This window comes from Myotis nattereri (assembly GCF_964212035.1).
Source record: "Myotis nattereri genome assembly, chromosome: 15".
Lineage (NCBI taxonomy): Eukaryota > Metazoa > Chordata > Mammalia > Chiroptera > Vespertilionidae > Myotis > Myotis nattereri.
The window spans coordinates 40,005,833-40,018,911 of record NC_138090.1 but is presented as its reverse complement, the minus strand read 5'-3'; the positions used below and the strand labels follow the sequence as shown (position 1 = coordinate 40,018,911).

The 13,079-nt window shown below is 48.8% G+C and overlaps 1 protein-coding gene across 1 annotated transcript; it reads left to right on the top strand.

Moving 5' to 3' along the window:
• Nucleotides 1-5,765: 5,765 nt before the first annotated feature.
• Nucleotides 5,766-8,735, top strand: LOC308530591 (delta-1-pyrroline-5-carboxylate dehydrogenase, mitochondrial-like; the record flags this gene model as incomplete). The annotated part of the gene is given in 5 exon segments (XM_081107306.1): nucleotides 5,766-5,939; nucleotides 7,038-7,535; nucleotides 7,539-8,328; nucleotides 8,331-8,704; nucleotides 8,706-8,735. Coding segments are annotated over 5 exon segments (1,866 nt in total).
• Nucleotides 8,736-13,079: the final 4,344 nt, after the last annotated feature.

Genomic DNA, 13,079 nt, shown 5'->3' with positions numbered 1-13,079 from the left:
TGACGATAGTGTAAGGAGCCTCTGGGACAACTTCAAGTGTACCAACATCCAAATTATGGTTGCCAGAAGAATAGAGAGAGCAAGATATTGAAAACCTATTTGAGGAAATAATGACAGAAGACTTCCCCTACCTGGTGAAAGAAATAGACTTACAAGTCCAGGATGCACAGAGAACCCCAAACAAAAGGAATCCAAAGAGGACCACACCAAGACACATCATAATTAAAATGCCAAGGGCAAAAGACAAAGAGAGAATCTTAAAAGCAGCAAGAGAAAAACAGTTAGTTACCTACAAGTGAGTACCCATACGATTGTCAGCTGATTTCTCAACAGAAACTATGCAGGCCAGAAGGGAGTGGCAAGAAATATTCAAAGTGATGAATAGCAAGAACCTACAACCAAGATTACTTTATCTGAATGAAAGCAAAGCTATCATTCAGAATTGAAGGTCAGATAAAGAGATTCACAGATAAGAAAAAGCTAAAGGAGTTCATCACCACCAAACCAGTATTATTTGAAATGCTGAAAGGTATCCTTTAAGAAGAGGAAGAAGAAGAAAAAGGTACAGATACAAATTATGAACAACAAATACACATCTATCAACAAGTGAATCTAAAAATCAAGTGAATAAATAATCTGATGAACAGAATAAACTGGTGAATATAATAGAATCAGGGGCATAGAAAGGGAGTGGATTGACAAATCTCGGGGGAAAGGGGTGTGGGGGGTGCGGGAAGAGACTGGAAAAAAATCGTACACCTATGGATGAGGACAGTTGGGGGGGGGGTAAGGGCAGAGGGTGGGGTGGGAACCATGTGGAGGGGAGCTATGGGGGGAAAAAAGAGGATCAACTGTAATAATCTGAACAATAAAGATTTAATTAGAAAGGAAGAAAGAAAGAAAGAAAGAAAGAAAGAAAGAAAGAAAGAAGAAAGAGATTAGCAGGGCCCTCGCTGGTTTAGCTCAGTGGACAGAGTGTCAGCCTGCAGACTGAAGGGTCCTGGTTTTGATTCTAAAGGGATTAGATAGGGAGAAAAATATAAATAACCATCAAGGGCACATGCCCGGGTTGTGGGCTTGATCTCCAGCATGCAGGAGGAAGCCGAGCAATGATTCTGTGCTTATAGATTAGAGTTGGAGTAGGTAGTGGGTAGTGGGGAATAGGTATGTAAGACTTCACTGTGTTACAGAGTAGGAACATTTTTAGGCCTGCTTAATGACCTAGCCACCTCAGCAGCTTGACAGCCTGTGTGCGAAGTTTCTAGGAACTGAGCTCCCACACCTGAGCACCGGCCCACAAAGAACAGACAGATCAACACTCCTGAGCAACAGGCCCACAAAGAACAAATAGATCAAAATTAAGAATAGTCCTGGCCTTTAAGTTACCCAGAAATGAATAACAGGAGGATGATGATAGCTTGGCTAAACTACGCAATTAGCTTTTGTAACTTGGCTTTGCTTGCTATGGGAACCTGAACACGGATGTAGTTGTCCCCTTTAAATATTGGACTCTGCAGATGGTCAGGGCCGCTTCTCTCTTGGGCTTCCCGAGTGGAGGAGCAGACACTGGGGACATAATAAATGGGGCTCTCTAAATTTTAATCAGTCTGGAGTTTTGGTCATTCTGTCACTCGCGCTCCACAACACACTGTATATTTTATATTTTGGAGGAATAGATTATTTACCAAAAATACTTTAAATAAAAATTCAAAATTAAATAAAAAAAAAAATCCAGAAATTTAATATTGTTGAATACACAATTATGTAATACTAGAGGCCCGATGCACAAAAATTTGTGCACTCGGGGGTGGGGGGTCCCTCAGCCCGGCCTGTGCCCTCTTGCAGTCTGGGACCCCTCGTGGGATGACCACCTGCTGGCTGAAGACTGCTCCCCAGGGGATTGGGCCTAAGCTGGCAATCAGACATCCCTCTGGCAGCCTGGCAGCCCTCGGGGGATGTACACTTGCCAGCGGGGAGCAGACCTAAGCTGCAGTCAGACATCCTTAGTGCTGCTGATGAGGCAGGAGAGGCTCCCACCACCACCACTGTACTGGCAGCCGTCAACCTGGCTTGTGGCTGAGCAGAGCTCCCCCATGGGGGAGCACACTGACCACCAGAGGGCAGCTCCTGCATTGAGTGTCTGACCCCTGGTGGTCAGTGTGTGTCATAGTGACCAGTGATTCCCAGTCTTTCTGCTGTTAGGGTCAGTTTGCATATTACCCTTTTACTATATAGGATAGAGGACTGGTGCACGGGTGGGGGCCGACTGGTTTTCCCTGAAGGGTGTCCCAGATCAGGGTGCGGGTCCCACTTGGGTGCCTAGCCAGCCTGGGTGAGGGGCTGATGGCTGTTTTCAGGTTGGCCTGTGACTGAAGCTCCCAGCCTCTCCCTTTTTTCTTTTTTCTTTTATTCTGTGATTTATTTACCTTCTATAATTGAAACTCTGTTGCCTTCACTGGCGCTCCCAACTCTAGCTGAAAGCAGGTATCTCGGATTTGTTTAGCTTCTATAATTGAAACTTTGTTGCTTTTGGAGCTGTTGTTTTTGAAGCTTAGAGCAGGCCGTGGCAGATGGGAAACCTTGGCTTCCTCCATCACTGGAGCAAGCAAACCTCCTGCTTGCCTCAGCTGCCTGGCTGCAGGCCACCATCTTTGTTGGCAGTTAATTTGCATATCTCGCTGATTAGCGAATGGGAAACGTAACAGAGGTAGGGTTAATTACCCTTTTTGTCTTTTATTAGATAGGATATGCAATATTTACTTTGCTTGCCATTTGACAAGCCTCATAAAACACAAAAATCAATTTTATGCTAAAAAGGATTGAATTTCACAAGTAGAGAACACATTGTCACAATTCCAAGTTCTCTTCATAGTCCTAATAACTTGGTGGTGACTCCTTATTCCTATCATCATTATTGGTTGATTCCTTTTATCATCATGGGCTCTATTATTGCTAGTTTTTCTTCATCAAATCTCAAATTTATAAAACTACTTTAAAAGTGAAGCAATTATTGATTTCAGGGAGGAAGGGAGAGGGAGAGAGAGATGGAAACATCAATGATGAGAGGGAATCATTGATTGGCTGCCTCTAGCATGCCCCACACTGGGGGTTGTGGAAACCCATGCATGTTCCCTGACTGGGAATTGAACCAAGACCTCCTGGTTCATAGGTCCAGACTCAACCACTGAGCCATGCCTTTCAAGCATTGAAGCAATTTTGCAAAACATTTCCACAATGCAGGGGAAAGATTCTGATCAATCACAAACTCAAAGAGCGATAGGGGAGTCACAGGGTTTCTGACATGTTTAAAATTTCTTTTCTTCTTTTTTTTTTTTAAATATATTTTATTGATTTTTTACAGAGAGGAAGGGAGAGAGATAGAGAGTTAGAAACATCGATGAGAGAGAAACATCGATCAGCTGCCTCCTGCACTTCCCCCACTGGGGATATGCCCACAACCCAGGTACATGCCCTTGACCGGAATCGAACCCGGGACCCTTCAGTCCGCAGGCCGACGCTCTATCCACTGAGCCAAACCGGTTTCGGCAAAATTTCTTTTCTTCTTTTACATAAGTTCCTCTCCCCACAACTCCCCAACTGAGTAGTGACTTATTTTCATATACTTTGATTTTTGTTTTTTTAAATCAAGTTACAGGATTGGTATGACTGTTGTCTTGAATGCATAGGTTCTTTTTGAAGTAGTTTCATTGCCGGGGTCCAACCCCAGCAGTTCCAGGGGTCCCCAAAGGTGTGGACGGAGTCGACGAAGAAGGAATGACACGGAGACAGCGTTCAGTTGATCAGCAGCCTAGCCAGGATCTCTAGCCAGGATCTCCAGCCAAGTTCTGGTCTGGATCTCCAGAGGGGTTCTGCTCTGGATCTCCAGCCAGGTTCTGTGTCCATGTTGTCTTGCTAGGTTCTCCAGCCAGGTTCTCCAGGTTCTCCAGCCAGGTTCTGTAGCCAAGTTCCCTCACTAGGTTCTCCAGCCAGGTTCTGTCCAGGTTCTCCAGCCAGGATCAGTCACCAGGTTCTAGTCAGGTTCTCTTGCCAATTTCTGTAGTCAGGTTCAGTCCAGGATCTTTTGCCATGTTCTCTTGCTAGGTTCTGTCTCTAGGTTCTGAGGCCACTTTCTGTCAAGGATCTTTCGCCATGTTCTCTCCAGCGAAGTTCTTCTGTCTCTAGAGAACGTTCTGTGTAGGTTCTGTGCCTAGGTTCTGTCTCTCTCTGTCTCTTGCTGTCTTGTTACATCTGTATTTATACTAGTTGATTCAATCCTATCAATCTCTATTACAAAGGTTAGGGCGTTTCTTATCTCCATTCCAGGGAGTAAAGATTATGTAGCTTAAGCATGATTGTTCATAGTTAAAGTGATTAATTACCCGCCTGGCACTTAGTTAAGAGGTTTTATTCCCTCCCTAACTTCAGGGGAAAATCCCTACCTTGGAAAACAACCTTTCTCAGAGACCTTGGTTAAAACATATAGTGCCAAGAAGGTGAGCAAACATATTAAGAACGGTATGCCATATATGCCAGGTCCTTTGAAACAGCAAGGATGGACCGGCTCCCGGCATTTCATCACTATATTCTACTGATAAACTTATCACAACTAAGTTCTTCTATCAGATAACCAAATGCACTCAGAGCTACAGTAAATGTTAAAATATCAAAATTGATCCTCTGAAGATTCTGCTGATAGGCAGCATTGAAGGAAGTAGGCCTCTGTGATCCATCTTCAGCATAGCCAACTTTTAGAGAAAACTAACGGCATGTGGCCAGTCGTATTTTTCTGGGGCAAACAGTATGTGGGGAGGAGGGAAGAGGGTACAAGAACAAAGAACTGTGTATGTGACCAGTAGCACATTTTCCAGGAAGATCCGCCTGCTACAACCAGACAAAGGGAGGTGGAGACAACTAGAAAAGGCCTCAGCCCATTTTTTTTTAATTCATTCATTCTTTCATCCATTTTTTAAAATATATTTTATTGATTTTTTACAGAGAAGAAGGGAGGGGTATAGAGAGTTAGAAACATTGATGAGAGAGAAACATCGATCAGCTGCTTCCTGCACACCTCCTACTGGGGATGTGCCTGCAACCAAGGTGTATGCCCTTGACCGGAATCGAACCTGGGACCCTTCAGTCCGCAGGCCGACGTTCTATCCACTGAGCCAAACCGGTCAGGGCAGCCTCAGCCCATTAAAAAAAAAATAACCCAATAGGAGACAATAAGCCCTCGGTGACTATGGGAAAAGCTGCTGACCCCATAGTACTCCGCCAGTGAGGACCAGAGGAGGGACTCTCCCAGCCTAGGGATAAATAGCCTGTGATCATTACTCCAAGTGTGCCTGTTCAACCAGACACCTGCTCCTGCAAGACCGTATTAAAAGTCTCGTTTCCACCATTCTTCATGTTTCCGATCTGTTATTTGAATTCGGACAGGTGAGCATTTCTCACAAGCATGAAACACTGCTTCTGGACTCTGCAGGCTTTCACAAATCACCTGCATTGTTCTTCAAGCTCCTATATTATACCTGGAGCAATCAAGTAGTTTTCCACATAGTGGCCGTAATTCAATTACTGCTGGTAATTCTTCCCTAGAACGATATTGCAATGCAGACAGGTCTGGCTGGTTCTCCGATCTGGATCTGGGCCTGCTCCCAGGACCCTCTTCCTCTGTGGGCTCTGTCAACCATCTGGAGATTCCTGCCAGCCTGCCAGCCGGGCTTCCTTGGCTGCCACCATCGGACTTTCCCTGGCCTCTCCAGGCCATGCCTGGGCTGGTCCTGCCTCTCGCCTCCTACCTCCGCCTGTGGGTCACTGCCTCGCTTTGTGCTGTGTCCATCTGTGGGACACTACTGTCTATGGGCTACCTGGACATCTCAGACCGGTCTCAGCTCCGCTGCTCGAAGAAAAATTGGAATAACCACAAAGTGCAGTTACAGGTGTGCACATGCGCTAGCACTAAGTGCACAGGTAAATCCTGTGTGCAAACCTGTGTGCAAACCTGTGTGCACGAGGGTGCATTCTACCAATTATACTAAGAGTTCTGCGCATGTGTCATCCCCAGGAGCCACCTGTGGACCCTTCAGCCCACAGGTCAACGCTCTATCCACTGAGCCAAACCGGCCAGGGCAACATTTTTTTAAATTATTTTTTATCGAATTTGAGAGAGAAAGGAAGGGAGGGAGAGAGTGTGAGAGAGAAACATTGATTTGTTGTTCCACTTATTTGTGCATTCATTAGTTGATTCTTGTATGTGCTCTCACTGGTGACGAATCCACAACCTTGGCATATTGTGACGATGCTCTAACCAACTGAGCTACCCAGTCAGGCATGGTGAAAACATTTAATACCTACTCTCTTAGCAATTTTCAAGTATATAATACAGTATTGTTAATTTTTAAAAATATATATTTTTGTATTGATTTCAGAGAGGACGGGAGAGAGAGAAAGAGATAGAAACATCAATGATGAGAGAGAATCATTGATCAGCTGCCTCCTGCATACTCCACACTGGGGATCAAGCCTGCAATCTGGCATATGGTCTGACCAGGAATTGAACCATGATTTCCTGGTTCATAGGTCGACACTCAACACTGAGCTACACTGGCTGGGTCCAGTATTGTTAATTATTATTGCCATGATGAACATTAGATCCTCAGAATCTATTCATCTTAAAATTGAACGTTTGTTCCTTTGGCCAACATTTCCCCATTCCTCCCTCTTCATCCATTACCCTGCCAATTCTATTTTCTGCTTCTATGAGTTCATTTTTTTTAAGATTCTACATATAAGTGGTATCATATAGTATTTATTGTTCTCTGTCTGATTTATCTCACTTATCATAATGCTCTCAAGGTCCATCCATGTTGTTCTAAATGGCAGGATTTTATTCTTCCTCATGGCAGACACAACACTATTCTATTGTGGGTGTGTGTGTGTGTGTGTGTGTATAAAGTTCTATATCTATCTATCTATCATCTATCTATCTATCTATCGATATCACATCTTCTTTATCCATTCATCTCATCTGTACTCAGAAACATACCCGAGAACAGCCACACCGCGAGCTGCACACCGCGAGCTGGAGATGCTGCCGCGCCCTGCTGGCCCGCCCCTGGACTGGGGCCAGGCTTCGATGGAAACACGCCTCCTCCCTGAAGGTGGCCAACGAGCCCATCTTGGCGTTCGCCAAGGGCAGCCCCGAGCGAGATGCACTGCAGAAGGCCTTGAAGGACCTGAAGGGCCGGACCGAACCCATCCCATGCGTGGTAGGGGATGAGGACGTGTGGACCTCAAACGTGCAGTACCAGGTGTCCCCCTTTAACCATGGACACAAGGTGGCCAAGTTTTGCTATGCAGACAAGGCCCTGCTCAACAAAGCCTTTGAGGCTGCCTTGGCCTCCAGGAAGGAGTGGGACCTGAAGCCTGTCACAGACCGGGCCCAGATCTTCCTGAAGGCAGCAGACACGCTGAGCGGGCCGGGCAGGGCAGAGGTCCTTGCCAAGACCATGGTGGGACAGGGTAAGGCAGTGATCTAAGGGGAGATTGACGCGGCGACCGAGCTGATGGACTTCTTCCGATTCAACGCCAAGTTTGCTGTGGAGCTGGAGGGGGAGCAGCCGGCCAGCGTGCCGCCCAGCACCAACAGCGTGGTGTACCGGGGGTTGGAGGGCTTTGTGGCGGCCATCTCCCCTTTTAACTTCACTGCGATTGGCGGCAACCTGGCGGGGGCGCCGGCCTTGATGGGCAATGTGGTCCTTTGGAAGCCCAGCGACACGGTCATGCTGGCCAGCTACGCCGTATACCGCATCCTCCGCGAGGCTGGCCTGCCCCCCAACATCATCCAGTTTGTGCCAGCTGATGGACCCACATTTGGGGACACGATTACCAGCTCAGAGCACCTGTGTGGCATCAACTTCACAGGCAGCGTGCCCGCCTTTAAAAACCTGTGGAAGCAGGTAGCCCAGAACCTGGATCGCTTTCGCACCTTCCCACGCCTGGCTGGAGAGTGCGGTGGGAAGAACTTCCACTTTGTGCACCGCTCAGCGGACGTGGACAGCGTGGTGAGCGGGACCCTGCGCTCAGCCTTCGAGTACAGTGGCCAGAAGTGCTCAGCCTGCTCCCGCCTCTACGTGCCTCACTCGCTGTGGCCTCAGGTCAAAAAGCGGCTGCTGGAGGAGCACAGCAGGATCAAAGTGGGCGACCCTGCAGAAGACTTCGGGACCTTCTTCTCTGCAGTGATTGATGCCAAGTCCTGGCTGGATCACGCCCGCTCCTCGCCCAGCCTCACTGTCCTGGCGGGCGGCAAGTGTGCCAACTCTGTGGGCTATTCGTGGAGCCCTGCACTGAGGAGAGCAAGGACCCTCAGGAGCCCATCACGAAGGAGGAGGTCTTTGGGCCTGTGCTGACCGTGCACGTCTGCCCCGACAAGCACAGGGAGACACTGCGGCTGGTGGACGGCACTACCAGCTACGGCCTCACGGGGGCAGTGTTCGCCCAGGATAAGGACGTTGTCCGGGAGGCCACCGAGATGCTGAGGAACGCTGCCTGCAACTTCTACATCAACAAGTCCACTGGCTCCGTGGTGGGCCAGCAGCCCTTTGGGGGAGCCCGAGCCTCTGGAACCAACGACAAGCCCGGGAGGCCCGGCTACATACTGCGGTGGACGTCGCCCCAGATCATCAAGGAGACCCACAAACCTCTGGGGGGACTGGCGCTACTCCTACATGCAGTGAGCCTGCTCGGCGCCTCCGCCGTCCACCTGTCTGTCCGTCCAGGTGACTGACCTCGATGCACTGGGCCTACCTAGTCCCTCCACCCTGCTCCCCAGGGGGGAAGCCCCTTTTCTAGAGCCAACGGCTGGCCCCCAGCCCCCACTGGCCCGTGTCCTGGCCTGTCCCACATCTCGGGGTCAGGTGCCCAGCCCTGGTTTGATCTTGCTGGAAAGGGACAGGCGTGCTGCCCCTCATCCCATCGGCTGTCCTAGGAATTACATCTCAGAGGGTGACCTTGGTGCCGGCTGGCTCGCCGTCTTTTCTCCTCTTGCTTCTGCACTGCTGCCCAGTGGTGTCGCAGGGGTGGGGAACGTTTGGCCCGAGGGCCATGTAAGGCCCATAAATCATTTGGTCTGGCCCTGCCAAGGCATTAGGGGTGAGTTAATTAAATGTTTGACCAAATATAGCAGGATGATTTTTAAGTTGATAATGTTGTCTGGCCCACGAATTATGTTATAAATATCCAAATGGCCCTTGGCAGAAAAAAGGTTTCCCCACCCCTGGTTTAGGGACTTGGGGAATCACAGGGAGGCAGTTCCTGATCCCTTGGGGGAAAGGAGGCAGCTCTGGGCCCCTTGGCAACCTCATTACCCACAGGGGCTCCTGGCCTTGGCCCTGGCGTCTCCAGGGCTGCAGGAGTGGGTGTGACCAGGGCAGTCTGCAGGGTGCCAGGGCACCAGCTGACCTTGCCCTCTTTGGTCTGGGTCATCCTCCTTTCACACTAGCTCTTTGCCCAGCCACACGAGCCAATGGGTACCTGTGCCTGACCTTAAGCCTTAGATGCCCATGTGCCTTTCTCCAGGGCTCCTGCATGCCCATGTGATTCCTGGCCGTCTCCATGTGTTGAGGCTGGGGGGCCGTTGGAGGCCACCTACCAAGATGTGGGACATGTTGGTCCTTCCTGTTGGGGCTGGGATTTTGGAAACTGTGGATGGGCCCAGCCTCCAGGACGGCCACCCTCAGCTGCGTTGGCCTGATTTCCCTGCAGGAGCTCAGTTCCCACTGGCTGTGGTAGCACAGGCTCAGGTAGATGTTGCTCCCACTATCCCAGCCCCCTGAGACCTACCCTGGGTCCCCATCCTTCCAGGACCTGGGTTTGCCCCTAGAATCTACTTCCTTTGCATGCGAGTGGCTTTGCGTGGACTGGCCCTTTGGGGGGTCTGTTCTTTGTTTGATGCAGCCAATCGGTGGACTCTCTAGGACGGTGGCCGGCAAACCACGGCTCGAGAGCCACGTGCAGCTCTTTGGCCCCGTGGCATGCGCCACGAAGTTTCAATTGCACTGTACGTGTGCGCCCGCACATGGTATTTTGTGGAAGAGCCACACTCAAGCTGCCAGTTTGCTGACCACTGTTCTAGGACAACTAGGTTGGATTCTGAGTGGCCAGGGATCTGTAAGGGGTGACTTGGGAGAGCAGTTTTGTTTTTTTTAACATATTTTATTGATTTTTTTACAGAGAAGAAGAGAGAGGGATGGAGAGTTAGAAACATCGATGAGAGAGAAGCATCAATCAGCTGCCTCCTGCACACCTCCTACTGGGGATGTGCCCGCAACCAAAGTACATGCCCTTGACCGAAATTGAACCTGGGACCCTTCAGTCCGCAGGCCGGCGCTCTATCCACTGAGCCAAACCAGTCAGGGCAAGGGAGAGCAGTTTTAATGGAGCCATAAAAGTGCCGGGCCCTCCTAAAGGACAGCTGTCAGAGGCTCCCCACAGGGTAGGGTGGCCATTGCCCAAGTCCCAGGACCTTACACTGGGCCAGTGGTCAGGGATGAGTGCCGATGCTGCCTGGCAGGGTGCGGGTTCTGCACCGTTTCCCACAAAGCGCCAGGTCAGGAGGCTGGGTGGGTGGGGTGGAGATGTTCCTGGTTCTGCTGGCTCTACAGTGTGAGGTGCCATGGGACTCGCCCTGACGTCACCCAATAAAATACCTATGACTCAAAAAAAAGAAAAGAAATGTAGGTTGTTTCCATATCTTGACTATTGTAAATAATGCAGCAATAAACTTGGGGAGCAGATATCTCTTGGAGATCCTGATTTCAATTTCTTTGGGTATATACCCAGAAGTGTGGTTGTTGGATTGTATGATAGTTTTATTTTTTTAATATTTAAAAAAAAACACAGAAAAGTACATTTAGAATAGAAGCAATACTGTATTTGTGTACATGCTATGTGACATGGGTACAAGATTAGAAATAGAGGCTCTGGTCAAGATGGTGGTGTAGGTAAACATGGTACTGGAATCCTCCCATAACCACATAAAAAATACAACTAATCTTAAGAACAACCGTCATTCAGAGTCTGAAATCCAGCTGAATGAAAGTCCTACAACTAGGGAATTAAAGAAGAAGCCACATTGATACTGGTAGGAGGGGCGAAAGCCTTGGAATGGGGCGGTCCCACATCCAAGTGTGGGAGTTTTCAATTGGGAAGGATATCTTGGCTACAGAGGTTCCCCCAAGGAACAAGGTGTCCCAGGCCCACACCAGATACCTCAGCCCAGGGCTCCAGTTCTATGAAGAGAAGTCCCTGTAACTTCAGGCTGTAAAAACCAATGGGGATTGTGGCTGAGTGACACAGAGGCTGCTGGAGTTCCAGGAAGTTCCTTTTAAAGGTCCTACACGTGGACTTACTTGGACTCACTTCCTCTGAGCTCCAGCATTGGAGAAGCAGCTTGAAAGGAACCAGGGATATTTGGGGAGGAACTAAATGACCTGGCATCAGGGCATCTTTCTTCCTGACAAAAATGTTGCAAGAGGCCATTACACCTTTGATGAGCCTTACCCCTACAGAGCAGTCAGGCAGGCAGCATATCTGAGTCTCCATCAACCTGGCTCATGCTGTTTGCTCTGCCCTAGTGATTCCCTGAGACCTTTCCTCATCCAACTTGTGGGCTTATCCAAGGCTTTTTCACACAACCTGCTTCTCTTGTCCCATACTTTGCACTTTCCTAAAATTTCTCAAATGAGCAGCATCTAGCCTCTGGATACTCTCTACCTCTTGCTAAGTGACCCCAGGCTGAGCACTAGCAGCAGCCTACCTTAGTTCACAACTTGGCCTGACTGGGGCATCTCCAAGCCCAATACAAGTAGCAGCCATCTAAAGATTGCTCTGTAGCTTGTACCAGAAAGCCCAGGCAGGGCATAGGCTCTGGCTGGCTTTGCACCTCCAGAAGGCCCCATGGCCAGTACACTGGGTGGACATCTTCATATCATGTCAGATTACAATCCTACTACTTCCACGAGTGACACATTCAAGGGGTAGATTCAATGAACATCAAAGCCCCACTGAAGCAAGTCCTTCTCTGTAGAATGGACTCCTGCACAGAAGCTCTTCTGCTGTCATAGCTTGTCCTCACAGCCAACTGGTCTAGGGCAGTGGTTGGCAAACTGCGGCTTGTGAGCCACATGCAGCTCTTTAGCCCATGAGTGTGGCTCTTCCACAAAATACCATGTGCGGGCGCACACGTACAGTGCGATTGAAACTTTGTGGCCCATGCACAGAAGTCGGTATTTTGTGGAAGAGCCACACTCAAGGGGTCAAAGAGCCACATGTGGCTCACGAGCCACAGTTTGCTGACCATTGGTCTAGGGGGGTCAATCCCTCCCAGTCATGCAAACAGTAATCAAGGCTCAACAACAGAACAAGGCACACAACCCACACAAGGGCGCACCTAGAGTGCCCAGCTTAGGTGACTGGGAAGTCTGTGCCACTGGGCCCTATACTACACAAGGCCACTCCACCAACAATGGGATACTTAGCAGCTCTACCTAATACACAGAAACACACATAGGGAAGCAGCCGAAATGTGGAGACAAAGAAACATGTCACAAATGAAAAAAGAGGAGAAATCTCCAGAAAAAGAACTAAATGAAATGGTAGCAAGCAAACTATTAGATACAGAGTTCAAAACAATGGTTATAAGAATGCTCAAGTAATTTAGTGAGAACTTTAAGAACTCAGTGAGAACTTCAACAGCATTAAAAAGGACATAGGAAGCATAAAAAAGAACCAGTCAGAAGTGAAGACTACACTAACCAAAATGAAGAATATTTCACAATGAATCAACAGTAGGGTAGAAGAATCTGAGAATAAAGTCTGAAATTTGGATATGAGGAAGCAAAAAACACCCAATCAGAAGAGCAAAAAGAAAGAAGAATTGCCCAGTGATTGAGCTGCCCCAAGGACTCAGCAACTTTCCCCTTGAGTCCTCCTTACTTTCCGATGATCTGTCCCTGCTGCCTGTCTTCTCCTGCCACAGCCTTCCACAGGCCATTTCCACCAAGGGAAAGGAATCATATGGT